This window comes from Otolemur garnettii, unplaced genomic scaffold (genome assembly GCF_000181295.1).
Source record: "Otolemur garnettii isolate 467f Iridium unplaced genomic scaffold, OtoGar3 scaffold00005, whole genome shotgun sequence".
NCBI classification, from domain to species: Eukaryota; Metazoa; Chordata; class Mammalia; order Primates; family Galagidae; genus Otolemur; species Otolemur garnettii.
Window position 1 is genome coordinate 18,858,284 of NW_003852400.1, and position 22,751 is coordinate 18,881,034.

The 22,751-nt window shown below is 38.9% G+C and overlaps 1 protein-coding gene across 1 annotated transcript in view; it reads left to right on the forward strand.

Moving 5' to 3' along the window:
- CDK14 (cyclin dependent kinase 14) overlaps positions 1–22,751 on the forward strand; it is a 615,387-nt gene that overhangs the window by 521,733 nt on the left and 70,903 nt on the right. Inside the window, exons 13-14 of the mRNA XM_012811338.2 lie at positions 2,154–2,293; positions 7,699–7,838. Of these exons, the coding sequence (XP_012666792.1) occupies positions 2,154–2,293; positions 7,699–7,814 (256 nt within the window). The 3' untranslated portion in view covers positions 7,815–7,838. The remainder of the gene's footprint in view (positions 1–2,153; positions 2,294–7,698; positions 7,839–22,751) is intronic.

The window sequence follows — 22,751 nt, forward strand, 5'->3', positions numbered from 1 at the left end:
ATACTTGTGCATGTATATTACAAATAAAAATTTGATTATTTCATTGCTAATAAAATTTAGTCAATTGGGGGGGAATGAGACTGCCTTATACTGATGAATTCCTTACATTGAAGCACAGACACGGTACATTATATTTGACTATAAGAAACAATTGCAAACAATTATTGCAAAAATAATTGTTCAACTATAAATATTTATAATTCTTGAAAATAGTGAAGCCATTCTTCAATTGTGATTCATGAACTGTTGGAGCTGGACGGACTGCAGACATAATATAGTCTTGTTCAATAGAGAGGGAACTAGGACCAAAAATCATGTGTTACTTGGTATTATATGTTTTACATTCATGACTTCAGAGTTAAGTACACCAAGTATTGTGATCACTTTTTTGCATTGTTAACACTGCATGATTTTGGTGCTTAGTAATCTTCATTTCTTCTTTTAGTACAGGTTATTTATATGGATTTAAAAAATAGTAACTGCATCAAGCTAAAACTCAGAGCTAGTTGTGCTAGTTTATCAAAGCTATATAAAATTGATGTCAATGTACTGTTCACTATGACTATAATATAAACTGTATACTCAATAGACGTGCAACTCAAGTAAGGTAGCTGACCCTGGGCCCTCTTAAAGGAAAAAATTAATGGTAGGGGGTTTTGAGACCACCTTGTTTTCTACGGGTGGATTTCTCTTTACAGGCAGAAGTATCTAAAACCAATCCATTGATCTGTTTTAACCATTGCAGCAGCCAATCACTGAACTTATTTTTGCCATCTTCAGGTATGGAGATTTAGAGAGAAGGTCTCTTAGATTGGGTCTTTAGGGTAATATTTTTCTTTGCTTTTCTTCCTTTTTTTCTACCACCCCAAATCATTACCTCCTTTCCTCTTCTCCACTCCTGACCACTCCCCCCATGATAATTTTAAAGTAATACTAAGGAGGGGAGGGAGAAGATTGTTAGTCACTGAAGAAAGTTTTTTTTTTTTTTTTTTTTTGGTTAATTGTATGTTTAGTCGTGACTTTGAGGATTTAAAAAAAAAAAATGCTCATTGGCAGCTGAAACTCTCCCTCTCCTCCTCCTGGCTCTCTGAGAGTCACTGGGCCCCGTGTTGCAGAAACTCACAAATCCTTGGGTAAAGCCTTTAGAAACTACTGCTGAGAGAAGGAGAGCGCAGCATGTGCAATCTGCTTTAGAGTCAAAGAGTCCTAGGTGGGTTTGAACCTCCTCTGAGCTTGCTAATTCAGTGATCGCCACCATCTCTCACTCTGACTTAACTTCCACTGCTGTTGTATGGAAACGGTTAGCTTCTTGGACTGTCATAAGTTGGAGTGTGAAAAGTGCCTCGGAAAGTGCCTGACATACGTTTAACTATCTATAAGTAGTAGTCATTATTAGGAATATTTTTATGATCATTATTAGGTTAATTCTCTAGGCGTGATTGCTCTGGGCAGAAAAATAGAGATTCCAGGAAAAACAAGGCTGAGCTGGGCTGAATGGTGGCGGCTGCCCATCTGAAATCATACACCACATGAAAGACTCTGTTTCTGTGCCTTGTTCTTTAATCTTGGAACGCATATTTTCTACCTACCGTTCTTTTAAAGGTCTTGAATTGATTCTTTTAAGCATATCTCCTTTGTTAACCTGTTAATGTTACAACTGTTGATAGTTGACAGGACACTTGTTCCAACAATTTTATATTTCAATCAAAAAATGTAAATTCTTAGAAGAAAAGAAACTTCAGTAACCAGAGAATTTAATAGCAGTTTTATTTTAATTCCCCTAGTTATTTGGTATTAATTTCCTGTAACTGTATCCAGATGTATATGTAGTGCATAGATTCTATGAACAAATTCTGGCAACTATTTGATAAATTTTCTTCTGAAATTTTCTACTTCTGGGCCTACTTTTATTCATTCTTAAAGTATCAACCTTTTGCTTATAGTAGAAATATTTTAAATCAGTGATACTGGGCTATCAAGTATATAAATCAGTTTAGAATAAAAGATATTTTATTTATTTTCAGCAGACAATTTAAATTGTTTTCTTGGCCAGGAATAAATTGAAGTTCAGAAAAATTAAGTGAGCTTTATGTCTAAATTCCGTGGATTCTCCTCTATTTGATCTGATTTCTCTTTTTCACTTATGTTTTTAGGCTCAGCTATGTGAATCATGCAGAGGATCTGGCCTCCAAGCTCCTACAGTGTTCCCCAAAGAACAGGCTATCTGCACAGGCTGCCTTGAGCCACGAGTATTTTAGTGACCTGCCCCCGCGGCTATGGGAACTGACGGATAGTGAGTATGACAAATATAAAATATCCAGTCAAAGCAGAGATGCCATTTTAGCATCTATATGTGACATGCACGTAGAGAGATTCACATATTTATATGTGCACAAACATATGTATGCATTACACGTGTGTGTGTGTGTGTGTACATAGAGAGAGGGAGAATGGGAATGGGGCGACATGTGCACATGTATTTAGTGGCATCCTGCCACTTAGTTGCCGGCTCACCAGACACAGGGAGAAAATGGATTCCTTCTTTGCTATCTCTGCTCTGCAGTCTGCAGCTATGCGTCTTTGTGTTTGATTATATGTGTGTCCAAAAAAATGATCTGAGCAGTCATAAAGGAAAAGGAAAATATGATTTACATATTTAGTGCTTTATGCATACAGTACTTTTTAACTGGCTACAGTACACAGAGGAGGAAATGATTCATTTCTGTTTGATGCTCAGAGACCATCTTGGTCATAACAATAAAGGGCTGCTAGGCAGTGAGCTGAGGAGCAGAGTTGGCAATTGGCTAAGGCACCAAATTGACATGTATGAACTGAAGACATGTAACTCATTTTAACTGCAAATGCTCTTGGTATTCATACTGACAGCTCTTCTCTGTATCTTTTAAAACAAAACACATTCCTGGGTGGGTTTTGTTTTGTTTTTGCAAAAGCATTCATATTTACACAGCCTTTTTCAATTACATTTTAAATATTTGGGGGAGGATTTATGGCTGGGAGGATCTCAGCTTTCTTCCAAAGTGTGAAACAGAATTCTTGTGAAATTTTGTAAAACACTATTGCAGTAGGAATGTTTCCATTCAAATGTGATATGTTCTTTCCAAAGAACAACTGAGAGATGTTTCTTCTTATATTCTTTTCTGATTGCCTTTAAAATTCACATATTGAATTTATGTGTAAATATTGATAATAACATTTATTAATCCTTGAACATATATCATTTATAGAAGACATAAGTTATTTCTTTCATCTCTTGGATTTTAGTGTCCCTCCTCCCGCTGGCTATTTCTTGATGACAATAACCCTTTATTTTGGAACTCATTTCCAAGTAACAACTCCTGTTAGGTATTCTTACCTTAAATCTATTTTTATATCCCACGTTTATTTCTGAGTACTTTTTTTTAAAACCCTAATGTGACTGTAATCTACTACTCCCCTTATGTTTAGGAAGTCCTCATTGATGTTTCACATAATCCCAGCCCATATTTACTCTACACTCTTCCTAACTTCTGTTCTAAACGTCTACCCACTGACTATTACAATAGCTACCCACAATTAAAAAAAATATATTACAGATGAAATCCCTTTGGAAAAATAATGAATTGGTGACACTTTTTCCTATACTGAAAAAAAAAATGATGCAAATAGGCTCATTAGTTTATGTCTCATCACATTCAAACATATGGCTTGTTTTCCCATTTAGCCTAACTTGTAACTTGATATCACTCCTCCATGGTGACATCTCAATCCCATCTGATTTGATGATTGAGTTTAAGCCAGGATTTTGATGGTCTATGAATTCTGAATTCTGTAGTAGTACTTTTCTGTTAATATGGACTTATTACCCACTTGCCACTTAGTTTATCAGCCAGTGGTTAAATCCAGTTTCTATCGGTGAGTAAATGCCTACACATTATCACTCGGCAGCAGACTGCCAGCGGAGACAGCCCTGTCCCCGTCATTAACAAGCACAATGTATGCAGAACACCAGAGGGGAATTAAAACCACAAAAAATACCTCAGGGTGGTATTTTTAATATGAGAATTTAATTTGTAATTTCACAGATTAAGAATTTTGGCTGCATTAATCCCTTTATCAGCTCACAGCAGGCTATTTGCAGAAGCATAACCATAAGGCGATATTCATTGGCAGAAACACGTCTTTGCATAACGTTAAACATCAGGAGCAGTGAAACCTTTTGAAGGGGGGAGAATAAAGATGAAAAATCATTATATTTTTAAAGCGAGATTCTACTAAATGCCTCCAGTAACAATTTTGAGTTACAGAAATGCTATTTCTGTGTCTAGAAGATAATCATTATGAAGCGTAAATCCAGTTGCAAGAAAGGACAATCCCGGTATTAAATACTACAGTCATTTCCATTTAGAACAACGTGGCTATACGTGTAAACATGTTTACAAAACAAAGAATTCCCTGACTTTGGAGACTCCAGGAATTAGTTCCTTTAAGTGAAGTGGCCAGTGTCAGCCATGCTGTCATCTAGGGTAAAGTTCTGCACACTATATTCAGAAATTCTTAAAGTTCTTAAAATTCAATTTCATGTTAGTGTAGGCTCCTGTTAAAGTTTACCGTCTGGCCAACAGCAGCAGCAGTACCCTTATGTGCTTCCTTTTCAAGGAGATTTGGAAGGGTGTCCACCCGGGAAGGAGTGTTGCAGAGCCACTAAATGGATTGTCTCAGCAACCAAGTCATGGTTTAGACTGACCAGTTCCAGGAACCTCTCTGTCGCAGCCTGCTCAGACTGTTATGACAAAGTGCCAAAGACTGGGTGGCTTAAACAGCAGACATTTAATTCTCACGGCACTGGGGTGTCGGAGGTCTGAGATGAAGATCCAGCAGATTTGGTCCCTGGTAAGGTCTCTCCCCCTGACTTGCAAAGGGCCACCTGCTGCGTCCTCCCAGGAAGAAGAGAGGATCCTCCTGATGCCATCTTACCCCAGTTCCCTCCCTAAAGCCCTATCTCAAAACACCTTCCTCACTTTATCAGGCCTCGGCCTTCAATACTCAAATTTGAGGAGGAACATAGTCCAGTCCATCGCACTTTCTTTTTCAAAGATGGCTTGGGTTTTTTTTTTAAAGAACATCAACAATGGAAAACACTTATGCAAGCAGGAAACAAAACCAGGCTAAAAGGAGAAGATCTAGGGACAAAAATAAGCTAAAAGTGGCTTCAGCCTTCTTGCCTTACTTTAATGTATGAGACCCTATGAAAAGAGCATCAGATGTTGTTGGAGCCTGGGTAACAATAACAGAGCTCTGCAGTCATCCATGCATTCATGTAAAAATGAAGTTGTGTGCTTACTGCCAGGCTCTTCCTTTGGAAGACTACGTAACAACATAGTACGGGTTCCTTGATTGTACTGTTCCTTCAAACTTCAACAGGTTCCATAATACTAAAATGTGGAGGTGGAGTATTAGTGCACCACTGAAGCAGGAATTATGAATGCATCAAGAAGGGGATCTAGCAGTTAAAGCTGGCTAATTCTGGTGTCACCCTCATTCTCCCTCTCTCCTGAAGCCCCAACAGTCTTGCCCCATTTATTCACAAAGATTTAATTGCAGGGAAGTAAACGGAGGGCTGATTGAGAAGAAATTCATTACTTTTCCCAAATACACCACAGGGCATTCTCCTGCGTATACTATCAAGTTACATAAATAATTGAAGCTGAACTACCCTTGTCAAAGTAAATGAACAAAATACACTTCATAGCACAGAGTCCTTGATTTTATTGCACTCATTTGCTAATTCACAAAACTCAAATCCAGCAAAGGAAGGCCAAGAAATTGGTGGTGTGAAGAACAGGGAGTTGCGAATGAGGCCGCCTGGATTCTGGCTTCAGCTCCGTTATTAACTAGCCAGTGAGCTTTGGATGGTTGCCTTATTGTCTCTGAACTTCCAGTTTCTCATTTAGAGAGCAAGTAAGATGGATACAGTTATCCCTGAGGACCTTTCCAGCTCTAATATTTGTAGGGTTCCCCACGTATTCCCATGGACACATATATATGTTGTGTATATTATCTTAAGACACCATGATGCCTTTACAGTAGCAACATGCCATCTTCTTAAAAATAAAACAAGCACACACATTCCAGATGTATTTGCCACTTCCAAGTGCTAGATTTTCTTGCTATTGTGAGTCCTTTCTAACCAAGCTTTTGTGCCACAACTCCTGAACTGCTGTTTTCAAAGCCTCCATCTGTTGGTCTTTTGCGAGCTTTGTTTTGATCTCCTTGGATCACTAGGGAAGTTTTGAGACAGATTGTGTTATGGTCCACTATTTCACTTCCAAGAAACACAGTCAACAGTACTCTTTCTGATTCACTCGGGAAAGTTTCAACTTCACTGGCTTCTTATCAGTGTTGCGAGGAGGGCTTCATTTGTTTTCATCTACATGGATTTTAGATTTCTTGATCTTTGTGTATCTCAAAACTTTTGTAATGGCCTGTGTATAAGCCGACTGGAACACACTGGCCATCACCACCTTCTAGTAACTTCTGTTCTTCCTTACAAAGAGAGGATTCTCTTGTGGTGTTCCTTTAGTTTAGAAAACTAAACTCTTCAGACTCTTTTGCTGATTTTTTCCCACTATTAGAGGCTTGGCCCTCAGATCTTCCCATATGTGTACACTTCCCAGAGCCTCGCGGATCTCATCTAATCTCACAATTAAATATCGTCCCCACGCTGGCAGCTTCCATATTTCCATCTCTAGCCCTGTTCACCTGACTACTCAACATCTGCAATAACTCCTGATCTGTTCCCTCCAGCTCGCTCCTCCCATGGTCAGTACACAGCAGCGTCACTCTTCCAGCTGATAGACGTTATCCTTGATTCATTCCTCTTCTTTTGTCAGGTTCCATATCCAGTTCTTCCCAGACCCCGTTGCTGCTACATGCAAAATACATCCAGAAGTACACCACTCCTCAGTTCGTTGCCGTCAGCCCCAAGACACTCACCATCTTCTCTTACCTGTATTTTCACATTAGCTCCTGAACTAGTTTGCCCCTCCTCTTCCTGCCTCTGTAGAGGCAAGCTTTCTGTTTCCTCTGCCAGCTTTCTGTTTCCTCTTCTTACATTTTGTACGTCCTCCCTCTGGATGTGTGCATGGCTTGGCCTCTCACCTCTTCTGGGTCTCTGCTCCAGGTACCTCATCAGGGAGCCTTCATTGACCTTAAATTTCTCATTTTTCTTCCCCACTGTAATTTTCTTCATAGCATTGACCACTCTTTATTATATTTGTTTTATTGTTTTTTGACTTTCTTTCCCTCAACAGGAATCGACAAACACAGGGATTCCCTTTCATTTGACGTGTTCACTGCACATTCTGCAATTTCTAGAGCAGCGTAGAGCTCAATGAATGAACAAAAGAATAGCCCAAAGAAAGGGCACAATACGTTGCTTTCAAAACCAAGTTAATCACTCCAGATCAGGGACACGGAAGAGATCATCTGAGCTGTAGTTCAGCAGAAGGTAGTGTATGTAGTCACGCCTGTGTTTACATGTGTGCAACTGCGTATATGCCTGTGATCACTTGGCGTTTCAAAGACCGACACATACCATAATGTTTGATGCAGGGGACAACCAGAATTGCATCACAGTATCTATTTTTTAAAGGAAAACATTATAAATTTGTAAATGAGAACTTCCCATTTTGTCCACAGTGTCTTCTATTTTTACCGTCCCGAATGTGAGATTGCAACCGGAAGCTGGAGAAAGCATGCGGGCCTTTGGGAAAAACAATAGTTATGGCAAAAGTCTATCAAACAGCAAGCACTGACGAGCACATCTCCCAAGAGCACAGGTAAGATGACCTGCTTCACTTCCTCGCAAAGTAGTATGTACCAATTATGGAATAGATGTTTTAAATGAAATAGTGGCTCAGACTCATTCCCCCGCCACTACCTTGTGAGTCTCGTGTTTATTGCGGCATCTGTCAGATGTTCTACTGAGGTCGAATGCAGTCAGTCATTCCCATATTTTCAGGCACTTACTAGCTTCTAACCAAAATTATATTTTATGTTCCACTTTTATTTATGCAGCCATAGGCAAACGATTTTAGTCATAAGCAAAACACTTGCTCATACTCATACATTCTTTCCTAAGGTTCAAAGAAGGTCCACTGTGGGCTGTATCTAAGCCACAGACCTGCTTTATGTGGCCCACACAATTTTTTTAATTCGATATTATTGTTGCGGTATTTTTCTCCCAGTTCCAAATACCTTAGCTTGATTCAATGCAATGCTGAGAAAACATCTCAATTTTTCTTTTCTCAGAAAAGCTTCAGGGAAGTTGGATTGTAAGAATTTTCTGTCAGTCAGCAGAAAAAGAAATCATTTTAGTTTCTCATTTTTGTGGGGTGGGTTTATAAATGTAGTCATGTCAGAAATCAAGTAATTTAGCCTTTTCATTGCTGGACTATGTCCTATAGAATGGCCTCAATCTTAATTTTTTCATTTTAAAATGGGGAGGTTTTACACAAAAGTCTAGAATTCTGGCTTTCCTTGAAAAATCAGCAATTCTGTCAAGACCAGATTTGCATCCCTCCCAGAAGTTGTTGTGTGTCACTGAATCGTGGCTGCCCCTGGGAGAGGACAAAGGCTCTTCAATTTAGCTCGGGTCCCATCTGGGCCAGTTCACTGATTTCTGAGTCCTCTCTTGCCCCTGGTACAGACCTTACCATGATGCAGTATTTCTTATTTACTGTCCAATTCTGTGACCTCTGCAGATCAGGAGCTTAATCTAAACATGGCTATCTCTGTGTGTGCTAGCATGCCCCAGTCCTCACAAGGACTGCAAGGGACCAACAGGACATGGCAACTTCTGAAAAGGCTGACTTTCTAGATTGCTAGATGGGGACATCTGGGGTTTTGGAATTTATACAAATATACATATACATCTTATATAGAACATATATATACTATATATATATATATATATATATATTTCTTCTTTCCTTTAATGGGACATAATTCTCTGAAGCAAATAGAGAGCAAACATTTTGTGGGGAAGGCTTTGTACGCACTGGTTCGTATAAGAAGTGTGTTCGTTCCTTGCTCCCGTGGATGGTCAGTCATCCAGTGTTGGCGTGAAGGACACATGTGGCATTGCAGGACACCCCCTTCCTTCCTCCATCTCTTAATTTGAAATGTGAGAGCAGTAAAAAGAACACATTGCCTCGTCCACATCATCTGACCAGTGCTGCGCAGGGATCTCAAGCTGTTTCTGGACTTAGCTTCTGAATACCCTCAACATAGGGCTGACTCTGGCTCCCAGGTAAAAGGTGGTGCATAAGTGGCCGTCAGAAGATGTTAACTGTTAAACTTGCTGCTCCATAGTTAGGAGTAAAATTCCTCGCTCTTTATGTCATTTCTCCCTGTTGGATGAGAAGTTACTTAGAAGCACAGTTCTACCACGTGGTCACCTCTACTCGCATTCTGAATTTCAAACGGTCAGACAAGGAGTGGGGCTGAGTATTGAATGGTTACCTCCTCATTCTGAGGATGGTTTTGATTCATGCGGGTTTCAGCATATGCCTTTTAAAGTATTTAACCTGCACTGCTATAATGAGGACCTTGGGTTTATAAGTCCGTTAGCCAGTTCAGTAAAACAAACAAAAAGTCTACTTTATTTACATGCCGCCTCCTGCATGCATCTCTACAAGCAAGCCTGAATTTCAGCTACATGGCTGTGATCCTTCCTGCTCTTTTGAGATCTCCTAACCTCAGCCTGGCCAATCAAAGCTGCTAGAGAGCGTGTTCTAGCCCAGTTCCTCTGTGAGGAAGAAGCCAAGCTCTGGCCAGAAGTGTTGCTGACTGTGGCCAGGTGCGGCGGCTTACACCCAGAAGCTCTGCACTTTGGGAGACCTACACCGGAGGATCACTGGAGGCCAGGAGTTCAAGACTATTCCAAGCAACATAGCAAGACCCCTGCCTCTGTAAAAGAAAATAAATAAATAACAAGTAAAGTTAGCCAGGTGTGGTGGTGCACACCTGTAGTCCTCCCTATTCAGGAAACTGAGATGGGAGGATTACTTACCTCAGGTCCAGGAGTTTGAGGCTGTAGTGAGTTACAGCCATACCACTGTACCCTCAGAGACAGAGCGAGGCCTTGTCTCTTTAAAAAGAAATTGTTAATTGAAAAGAGATTTTATATAAACGTACTCAGGACTATAATCATCAGTATTTGCAAGATTTTACAAAAATGTGTTTTCTTCACGGTATTTTTTTTTTCCTTTTTAACTAGATGTAAGGTTGTATCTGCATGGCCAAAGCTTTTCCTCTGAACTTATTTGATAATAATACAGATATTTTCTCTATGAATTTTTTTTTTCTCATCCACTAAAGCTCTGCTATTATTGTTGTAGTTTTCAGCTAATTCCAAAGACTTTAGCTTGATTCACCACGATGCTGAGGAAACATCTCAATTTTTCTTTTCTCAGAAAAACTGCAGGGAAGTTGGACTAGAGGAATTTTCTGTCAGCAGAAAAAGAAATCATTTCAATTTCTCACCTTTGTAGGGTGTTTTTATAAATGGAGACATCTTAGAAATCAAATAATATAGCCTACTTATTGGCTATATAAATTTTAAAAAAGCCTTTCTATGTCTTATAGAATGGTCTTACTCTAACCAATAGCTGAATATTAATATTGAACTGAGACATTATAGAACCAGATGTCTTCAGAAATAAGGTCTTCTTAGAGAAAACCGTGTAATTCCTCAGACTTTGATTTTTGTTGTTGTTGAAGTCATTAACTGTTTTAGAGTGGGCTGTAGCATCTTAAATTTCCCTCAAATGTCCCAGTTCTTTGTGAAGCCCAGAGAGATTGAGAAGGAGAGGGAGGGGAAAGCATTGGGGGCTGCAAGAGGCCAAGGCTGCAGGCTAGCATTTTAGCCCCCTCTCTTTGGGGAGTTACATAGAGGTATATGTGGAAAATACAGTGTATCATTTCTGTCTTTGAAATGATAGAGAACTGAGCAGACAAGTCCTCATTTTTCTCCCATACCTCAATGCCAAATTATTTCTTTCCTTGCATACTAAGGTCACTTCAATTATTTAGCTAATAATGCTGGATTTGCATAAATTGGCCTTAGTGGAAAAGCTAATGAGATGCAGTTTGCTTTTGCAGCACAAAGCAATTTTGGTTTCAGAGTCTTGTAACCAAATTAGACAAAAAGAAAAACATAAACACCTAAGTTAAAAATGGGAGAGGTGCCCCTGGATGATCAAAATATTGTGCTTTTTACATTGTTTTATCCTCTAAACATATTAGTAGACTAAAGAGTACTCATTTTATCAGCACGGAAGGGTAAGACCCTTTTAAATTCTGAGAGAGACCAAAATGTATGTAGAAATTTTCCCTAAGGAAGAGTCCAGAGTAATATTGAATACCACATCTATTAATATTACTTATATTTGCATACAGTGATTCCAAGCACACCCTGCATGGAACGTAATTTTCCAGTCATTGAAATAGACATAGAAAGTCACTCTGTCTACTTCTCTTTTTACTGAACACAACTACCAGTGGCCCCTACTCTTTAAGGCATCTGTGTTATAATTTTTCTGAAATACTATTTGTTCGTTATGGAACATCCCTTTTCAATGAATCAGTTGGTTTTCAGACCCCATTAAATTCATAATAAATTTACAAATTATCTGTTTAGAGCATGAACACATTTTATTTGGTTCAAGCGAAAGACCTTAACTAACATGCATATTTTGGTGACTCTCTCCTTATCATCTAGCAAATGATATTTACTAATCAACGTTCTTTAAGAAATACATGGTAGTAAAAAATGTGTTCGACTCTCTCTGCTTGATTTGATCCTAAAGCAATAATTCCCTGCAAGTAGGCTGTCAGATAAACAGAGTAGAATGCTCAAGAAATTTTAATTAAATAAGGTAAAGATTTTTCTTTTTTTTTAAGAAGCCAGGTTTTAGACGGAACCCAGTGCACTGGGGCTAAGACCCGGTGGCAGTACCCTGTGAACATCAGCAGGGCAGTGTCCTCATGCCCTAGGGCCGTATCGCCCACCGTGTCAACTCCAGAAACCACTCCTAGAGAACCAGCTGCCCCTGTTGCTCTCCTCCGCGCTGTGACATTATTTTTCTGGCCCACTTTTTCTGTCTCTGCACCCACTAACGTTGCTTTCATCTTCCCTTGGCCACGTGGCTTCTGCTGACTTGTTTCTGCTGAGTCATGGCTCCTGCTTATTACCGTTTCTCTTTTTTCCTTCTGGGGCAGTCTACTGCTGACCTCTTGGTGGGTCAGATTCAAACCCTCCTAGAGAGCGGTTCCAATTGATAATAGCCCATCATCATGAAGTTGAGAGCAGGGCTGTTGTGTCAGTCAGCACGTATAAGCTGCTGGCCGACTATAGGCTGCCTCAAGGTCAGCCTCTGAGCCTGGGTCCAGTCAGGTGAGCTGAGAACCGAGTGCCCAGCCTGTTCTCAGAGCCCTTCGGAAGAGTGCTCTGGGCTTGGCCATCTCAGAAGCTTCTGTGAAGCCAGCTGTGTAGCTGGAAGGCAACTTGCCTGGCCTGTATTACTACCGAGGGAAAAGTGAGAGAACTACAGAGAGAGACACCAGTTTTGATGGAGTGAGGACATACGTTTTCATCGTGGGATGTTTTTGGCTGTTGACTGACGTTCTTTTTAAGGCATGTTGCATTGTCTCAACTATAGACACCAAGGAGATAAGATCCATTAGCACTTTCCGCTGTAGAGGAAATTCAAGTGTTAGATCTAGGTTTCCTTTCAGTAGCTTTCAGAAGAAATCTTCAGCAGGGAAGATGACTGCTTTTTTACCTGCGAGAACAACTGTTTTCTGCATGATGCTACAAATTGTTTTTTCCATCAAACAACTACAGCTTTATTATCTCCGTTACCTCACGTGGTTAGCAATCATGGAAATAACAGGTAGCGAAGAAAAGAAACCTTAGTGGTCCTTACAGGTTTTATCTGAAAGAATCCTGAAAATATGTCTTATTTGGAAAATTAACGATGCTCTGAACCACATGTGCATGGTGCATATTACGACCACCCGATTGAGAACAGGCTGGACTATTGTTCAGTTTACCCACCCCACTTCCACCCTCGTACATTAGCTTGCCCTCTACTCTGGGGAGTCCATTATCTGTCTCCTTTAAATGCTAATGTAAAATAGCAGACCCTGGAAGTTTGTCTCCTGTGTCCTCCCTGCATCCCTGCCTCTCTGCCCCTCCCTTTCTTTGGGTCAGCTGTGATCTATATTCTGCCTCAGCACCAACCCTGTGAACAGGTGAGTGAAGGACGCTCAGGCTCTCACTACCTAATCTGCTTAATTATGTCCCAAGATTGTCACAAAGCAGAATGAAAATAAAGTAATATTGTGTTTCATCCAGAATGCATTGTTCGAGTATTTTTTATATTGACATAATTTTAGATATAGAGAAAACTCACAAGATTAGCACACAGAATTCCCGATAGCCCTCACCCACTCTGCCCAAATATTAGCATTTGACTACATTTGCTATGTCCACATTCATTCGCTCTCTTTTTCTCACCCCTGCCACTTGTTTTTATAAACCATGTATGCAGCTCGGAGGACGCTCCTTTGTCTTTAAACATTTCATTGCGTTTTTCTTCAGAACAAGGAATTCAGAGTGGTATTTTTCAATTAAAAGTAAAAATAGTTTTTCTGCCTTTGCTCTCTCTTTTTTCTTCTTCGACTGAGGGGTTTTACAAACACAATGGCTAAAAGAGAGGAAACTTGTTTGATGCTCCACAAATTGGTTCATCAGCCTATAGATCCTTGAAAATTGACTCTATTTTTGTGATTCAGCATTTCCAAGTCAGATGGGCTTTCAAACTGGGGTAGGGTGAGGTGAGGAGGGAATAGCACTTGCATCTTCTGGCTTTTTAAAACCCAAATTAATTTCTCAGGGAGTATTTAGCCAGCAGCACACTATGAGGGAAGCTTTCTTATAAATAGTGGGCGCAAGCTGTAACGTGGCTTGTAACCAAGACATCCATTACAATGTTTGGCTAAACTATTAGGAAGTTAGCAGTCACATATTAGAAAGTAGGTAGAATCAGTTTATTTTTCCTATATTTCTTATTTTTCCTTCCCATTTAATGTTGGTTCTTATGAATTTGGGATATAGAGGGAATCTTCTATGCCCTAAGTGCACTGTATTGTATTATTAATACCAAGATAGCGGCTGAGTCCCACTAGACAGTCTTTGTGGTCTGCTGATACTCTAAGAAGTGGCTAAGCATAAAAGGAGCCTGTTTGAGTTGAAGTGGGCTGATGGTCTGGGATGACATTTGAATGCACAGAGGACATTGTCTAAATGACAGTGTCGAGAAGGGAAGGCAGAAAAAAAGCTCAAAACTATTCCAGTTGTCCCATGAATGCTCATCACTCCTCCTGAGATACTTCTCACATGGGAGCTTTGTCTGGGTAAAAATAAGGAGTGGGATCAGGCCTGGCTGGACACTGGGACCTGGGAACAAAAGCCAGGGTTTCAGGTCCTTAGACACATTAAAATTCTAGACAGATAGCAAATGTAATGAAAGCCCCTACCCAAATGTATTTCAAGAAACAAAGTGAAGCATTTTAGCTAAATTATTACAAGTATAATTAACAAAATGTTTGCAATACTCTGAGATGCTTCTATGAATAAAGCTTTTAAAAGCATCGGATTGGTTGTGCAAATGAATAATTTACTGAGTCTCTTTTGGAATTTAGGATAGCTGCTTTCTCTGCCGACTCACACACACATACACACACACGTTCTCTCTGTCTCTCTTAATACATTCACACAGCCAAAAAGAATAATTTTTCAGCAGTCCTCAAGTTACAATAACATCATAGATTAAAGAATTATTTTTCTACTTAGGGAAATAATGTACAAGCTCTTGAACAAGAACAATACAAAAGTTAGAATAACTTGTAGAAATGTATCCCATAATAAATACCAGCATATTAGCCAAACATGAAATCAAATACTGTACTGTTAACTTCTGTACTTGGGTAAATTTTTTCCCTTTAAATTATCACCGTTCTTTTAATGTAGTTTGCATTATGTATAGTGCCCTTGGATTTTTAATTGCTCTGGATTATCATTTTCAGTGCAATTAGTAAAATGCCCTCAATTACATATAATAATTACTGTAAATGGGGCTGTTGGCCTAATTACTATAAATTAGAAAAGATGTGTGATTATCATGTACTATTAAATCATGTACAGTATTTATTTTACATTATTACATACAATGGGATAATGATAACACTTAATTATATTGTGTTATTCCTTGGTCAACAATTCTACTCTAGATACCCAGAGTTGTGTGCCCTTGCCAAATTCACCACCTACTGGATATTTCTTTCTAAAGTGATTGGGTTATTCTGTGGGCCAAGTACCCACTAAGTTCAAATATAATTAAATAAACTGATTTCCTTACAGGCAGGAAAAAATCTGGAAGGAAAAAAATTTCCTTTAACCCCCACCAGGTTGGAACGCCTAGATTATCTACTTTTGTCAGTGTCAAGAATTTCATCCTCCCTGAGCTTAATCCCAACCTCGGCCATCCCTGTTTGTTTTTCTGTGAGTGTGTAAAAATCAACATCCCTAAATGGTGGCAGCGTTGAAAATATGACTGAGTAAAAAAGAGGTCCTTTCTTCACCATGGCAAATATTCTAATCATCCCTAGTTTACAAATGCACACTTAACAAGCTTATAGCACGTAATGAATTCTGCAGAGGATGCTGTTTGGCAGAGTGGGATTATGAGGATTGCATATCGATAGTGGCAGGGGAAATAAATCTATTTTCTCTAGGTAAGGTAGGGTATTCTCGTGTTCTTCAGAAAGTGGCACATCTCAGAGGTGTTGCTCTCAAAATGATCTCAGGATGGAAAGAAATCAGTAATTACAGAGCCAGGCATTCAGTTGTGTCCTAATTTTCCCACCAGTTTTTCAGTGTTTCAGCTGCCTCAGAGACTTAAAGTATTCTCATTAGGTAGCTGCAGAGGCAGCCGCTTGCCTACTCCCTCATTCTCTCACTGGCTTGTCCTTTTTTTCCCCCCCTTCCATTCCTGCCTTGGGAGTGACTGTGAAGATCATTTGCTGGAATGATTGGCAGGTTAGAGGATTCGATCAGATGAGTTCCTCTTAGTGCAGGTCAAAAAGGCTAGTTAGCAGGAGCTGTCGAAAAATGCCAGCAGCATTCGAAATGGGAAATGTCATGACTTCGAGGCAGGGGGTGCCACCTGGAACAGAAAGCTCTCAGCTCATTAGCAAGTTACAGGATGCAGGCTTAACTGGAGGGAGCAGGGAAGGAAAGATAATACCCAATAGGGAAAATGATTGTGAAGTGGAATTGATTTCATGTATAATTTGTTTATCACTAGAGGGGACAAATGCTGTCCTTCTGACATGAGCAGAGGAGTGTGGACTATGAATGAAGCAACTTAGCATAATCTCCAGGTTGAGCTTTGGATTTAAAGAATGCAAACTTCTTTATTCTGAACTGTGGAAATGATCAGGTCATGTTACATTAATTAAAGCTGACATACTCTCAAATGTTTTATCTGGGCAATTGTGGCAATTCGACAGAAACGGATAGAGATGGGCAACTTTAGAAAATAAGAGGGATTTTTTTTTCCCCTCTGCTGGTGTGGAAGACTAGCTCAGTTGCATACTGAATTACAACAGGGCTGGTATTTATATTCAGTGGTGAGCAAGGCTACACAAATCAAACCAGGGTTACTGATTCACATGCAGGCTCATTGATAGAGGAGGCCATAGGCCCTTTTGGAGATCTGGAGCTGATTTGTGCTAAAATACATATGTCTATTTTAGAATGTGACTGCATCCTATTTGGGTACAATGTTAAAATTTTAATCCTTTTTTTAATAGGTGGGAAGCTCTTCAATTTCATTACTGCCTAAATGTCAGTTCATCTAGAATTCACGATTGTGCCATAAAGTCAACAATTTACAGTAGCCTTATTTACAAACAAAACTAAACTAAAAAGGTGACCTTATAGAGAAAATTAATATGAAATTTATGAAAGGAAAACATACTGGCAAAACAGAAAAGAATATTGCCTAACTTGCTCATACTAAGCTCCAAATTTAAAACTCCCAATATTTTTTATAATGTATTAAATGGGCTTTGGTGTAAAGCCTTATTTTTTTAACACAAATTCCACTGGAAAACATATTTTCTTTTGATAAGAAACTTTTATGATATCATTTATCTTTTGCATGGGGACCTTCATCTTATTATTTTAAGTCACAAATGCCACAGCTGCAGGTCTTTCTGGGCTGAACACTAAAGGATGTTTACTTAGCATCCAGATTCTGGTTCAAACATATATTTTCAAAATATCTTTGCCTTGGGTTTCTCTTTTCTCTTAAATATTGAGACATTGTATGAGGCAGTTATTAAATAGCCAAGGCTTGTTTTATCAAGCAGCCTCAGACTGCTGTCTAATGTGAATAGGAATTTTAAAACCTCCCAGTCAAAACACTAGTGCAAAATTCATCCTATTCTGTAGTCAGCATAAAAAGCTTAGCATTAAGCTACTGTATATAGCTGTCAAGATATACTGCATTAGTTCTGTCAAATATAAAAATTTAAACATCATTGTGAATCCACTTATCCCCCTCATTTGGGAATTTTATTGTGTGGTCCAGAATCTGGCCTTGAATTTCTTTTTTATATGTAATAGAATACCTTTCAAAGTGGTTCACCTAAAATTATGATTTTTATTCCTTTCCCAGTCCTCAATTTGTTAATAACTGACAGATTCATTGGATTAATAAACCATTTTGAGATAAAACATTGTCAAAAAAAATTTTTAAATAAAAGAATTGAGTACAATTATATACAAGTCTTCATCTTTGGTAGGAAGCCATTACTTCTCAAGACAGGTGAGTTGAAGGGGTTTGGCCAGGCCGAGTAGGAGGGGAGTGGTGATGTTTGGGCTTGCCTGGTCTCATCCCAGTTCTCCAGCTCTGTGCTCACTGACTGCATAGACTCTCCACTATTTTGCATTCTTCTCAATTCATCGCCCACCTCTTGTATTAACTAAAATAATCTCTGGTACACACTGGCATTCCTATATTTATGGCACTCTCTGTTGAACCTTTCCATTTGTGGATTGCACGACCCTGTATTTAGGTTTGTGGGTTCTCCTCAGGGAGGGTCCCTAAGTTCTAAAGAAAAGAATTGGCCTTTTTATAATCGACCTTTATATCAGCAGATCTCAAAGTGTGCTCCTTATATCCTGGGGATCCCCAGAGGCTTCTAGGGGTTAAAACTATTTTCATTATAATACTAAAATGTTCTCTGCCTTTTTCACTGTATTGACATTTGCACAAGTGGTGCAAAAGCAATGGTAAGTGAAACTGCTGTCTCCTTGGCATGAACCAAGACAGTTGCACCAAATTGTACTTCTGGGCACTATATTCTTCACAACCACACAATTGTAATATGTATTTTTTTAAGTTAGTTTAATTTAATAATGTTCTTAATCAAGAAGTAAAAATTGTTTATTAAAACTCTACCTTGAACAAATGTATTATTTTTAATATTCTGTGTGACTAAATAGGATGTTTACATAAACTATTTCTACTTAGTACCTAATTACTATGCTCGTCTCTAGGTAACGCTCTTAGACAGTTGCTCAAGTTGCAAGCTGAACAAGCTGCTTTTATTCCTGAAACACGATATTTACTTGAAACAATGATACAAAAACTGATTATTCAAACGTGGGTATTTGGCAGGCATTTTCTCAAAAATAACCAAATGTGTCACTCCAGGAAAACAACTGATAGCATTTGTTGCCAATGATAAAGTGAGAATATTCAATAGAAAATTAGAATTTGGGATAACTGTGGATAACTTTATTTGCCGCTGCAGGATAGACATTTCTGAAAGACTTTTCTAAGGAGATTGGTGGTAATGTAAGCAAATGTGATTTTTTGATATGGTGTACTAAAATGTGTCAATATTTGAAAAATCAGTATTTTTCAAATGATCAACACATGTTAGCAAAATTGTATATGTCTAAAATATTCACCAGCCTTGTAAAATAAACCATACAGTTTAAGGTAGTGGAGTACAAAGAATTTATCCGTATAATTTCAGACTCCCCAGTGCAACTAACCCTTAGGTAACTATCACCTGTTGAGTTCTGTTAGAATATTATAAAAGAATACACATAGTGGGCGGTGCCTGAGGCTCAAAGGAATAGGGCACCAGCCCCATATGCTGGAAGTGGTGGGTTCAAACCCAGCCCCAGCCAAAAAAATGCAAAAAAATAAAAGAAAAATACACGTAGCATATCCACGGTTATCTGAAAGAGCTATTAAAATACTTAGTTCTTTTCCAGCTACTTCATCTGTAATAGGCCCATATTCTTGTCATTTTTCAACCAAAACAATGTGTCATTAGAGAGTGAATGGGGAAGTGAGCTCCCAGCTCTCTTCTGTTCAGCCAGACTTTAAGGCTTTTTAATTAAATTAGTGTTTCTATGTTAACATGTGGTGATGTTTTTAATATATAAATATTCCAAATTAATAATTTAATTTTACTTTTGAATATGGCAAATGCTAATGGCTATAATTCATATAAGCAAAAGCTCTTTGGGGGTCCTTTAAATTTTTAAGACTATAAAGGCTTTCTAGGACCAAAAAGTGTGAGAACCACTGCTCCATATTAGTTGTGTTATGCCTTGTAAAAATCAACGTCCCTAAATGGTAGCAACATTTGAAATATTTAACATTACTAATTATGTTGGTAACATCTTCCCTCTTGAAGAAATTACTGTTTGCTGTGAAATGTTTTTTGGCTATATAAAATTATTCTAGCTCTACCAATTTAATATCATTGTTTCTGGAGTACAGTAGTAAAATCCCTGTTGTTGTGTTCACACAAGTGTCATCTGAAAATTGCAGGAGAATGTCGTTTACTACATCCCTTGATGATTGGTAGACCAGTTCTTAAATATTTTCTGTATTGTAGTTTGAGGAGCTGCGACTTCCCCTTTTATGCATGCACTGAGTTTGACCTTGCATGGCACAGAGCCTCTGGACACGTGATGCTCAGTCAGGCCACTTTCCATAGCTCATTTATGGGACACAGACATAGCATAAATGCTACTTCATGGCTGCAGAAAGGATTCGCACCATTCCCTGCCCAGCTATGAGGTAGCTCATGGAAATATAGCTACATTCTGAGACTGAGAATTCAAAATAACTACTCAGCTGTCAGATTGAGGTTGATTTTTTTTTATTCTATATTTTGAAGTAGATTTATGGAAGAGTTATACAGAGAGCTATGTCCTTCACCCAACTTCTCCTAAGATTAACTTTGTTTTTTATGACCTTGATACTTTTGAAGAGTACTGTTCAGATATTTTGTAGAGGGTCCCTCGTGATGTTTTTTCATGATTAGACTGAGGTCGTGGATTTGGGGGAAGAATGCCACTGAGGTAAGATGCCCTTCTCATCACATCACCTCAGGAAGTACACAATATCCACATGGATTACGGCTGGTGATATCGACCTCCATCACTCAGTTAATGCAGATAAGGTTTCAAAGCCAACGTGATATCCAGGAAATGAAGTCAGGAACATAGGAGATCTAGGACAAGTTCTCAAGCAAATGGAAGGAACTCGAGGTGATTACTGAAATAAGGACAGGGCTGCCTGATGTCAGACTCAGAAGAGAGAAAGAGAAATTGCTCTCCAGGCTCTGACTTCCTAGCTAGACATAGGTGGGAATGGGGGCAGAGTTATCAACAGAAAAGGGAGTGTCTGAGAACACTAAGAAGTTCCAGCCTTTGACTCAGGATCAGTGATAGAATTTACCAAGGTGTCTGACAGAGTGGGAAATACATTTTTTGAACGTGAATAAAATATGGCTATTTTGCAAATGCTAGGAGCAAAACAAGTTTTAGCCTTTCTATATTGAAGTCACCTATTCATGTGTGTTTTTTCCCCACTGGAGTTGCAATCTCAGAATACAGGGACTTGTTTACCCCTTTTTTTTTTTTTTTTGGTGGTGGTTGTTTGTTTTTGAGACCCAGTCTCACTCTATTGCACAGGCGAGAGGATCGTGTGTCTTTATAGCTCACTGCAAATTCAAACCCTTGGGCTCAGGTGATGCTCCTGCCTCAGCCTCCCAAGTAGCTGGCACCACCATACCCATCTAGCTAATTTTTCTATTTTTTGTAGAGATGAGCTTGCTCTTGCTCAGTCTGGTCTCAAACTTCTAAGCTCAAGTGATCCTCCTACCCTGGCCTCCCAGAGTGCCGGGATTACATGCATGAGCCCCTGTGCCGGCCTGTGTTCACTATTTTATCCTCATTTCACTATTTTATCCCCATTTCTTAGCATGGCACATAATTCATACTCATTAAATATTTTTAAAATATTGACTGACTTAGTGAATATCCAAATAACTCACCATACACTAACCATTTGTCATTTCAATACATTTTTTTTTTAGTAACTCTATTGGTGCTATACTGGGCAGTAGTGAAGAATACTTTCTTGCTGTGCAACACGTACAATTTAGGGGCACAACCACAGTCATTTAAGTTTCAGGATGACAAAGGCCACAGTAGATGTTTGCATAAACTACACAGGAGGACACATAAAGGAAAAATTAACTTGGCCAGAGGAGTATGCAGAAGTTTCCCCGAAGGAAGAGATTTTGAGTAAAAAGAGAAGCTGAGTTCACCATTGGCATGAAGGAGGAGAAGGGTGTTTTCAAGCAGAGTGAGCAGATACCAAGAGCAAAGCCATGTCACAGAGGGCAGCATCTTTAGGAAATGGTCTGGTAGAGCTGAAGGGCAGGGGGGTGAGGAGCGAGAACAGTGGACAGAAAAGCCTTTGAAGTCCGATCGTGAAGGGTGTTCAGTGACGTGCTGCAGAGTTTGGGTTTTAGTTTGATTGCTTATGGGGAAATATGTATGATTTCCTGGTGGGACACAGAACATCTTAGAGCTGGGAGATACTTTTAGAAACCATTGAACAACTCTGAAAGGAGAGGTAGTTTGTTTGTTTTTGAACTTATAATATTATGGTATATCACGTCTTGAAAATAACTAAAGAAAATAAAGAAGATTTCCATTCACATTTATACCTAATGTAACGTTAGAAATGATACCAGCACGTATTCGTCTCTTTGTTGGAAAACCTCGTCGTCATCCAGTCCTGACATTTCGTGGCTCTGTTATGGTTATGGTTTCTTTATCATTGTATTCATCGACAGGTACACAATATATTTCTTGAAAGTGAGACATAAATTCTTTAATTTTACTTGAAAGAAGTTGCCTTCTTTTTCATGTCTCTTTTTGTAAAATGAATAGCAACCTCCTTAATTTAACTTTTATGAGTAGACAGAATTTCATTTATTATTATGCACTGACAACATCGAAATGGAAAACAACGAAAAGGAATTAAAGGAAATGTTTAAGAATGCAGAGTCTACATGGTCTTATGAATATTTGGCACTCTGTTGGCGTGCAGAAGTATGTTCAGGAGTAAATTCATACTGATGTCTATGTTCTGTCCCTTTGGAGTCAACTCTAGTTTTTGTGCCCAGTTGTACCTAAATCCAAATAAACTGTAAACTATTTTATGGTCTTAAAGTATGTCGAATGAAAATTTTGAAACCACCTTAATGTTTCAGTAACTTGAGTACATTTTTGT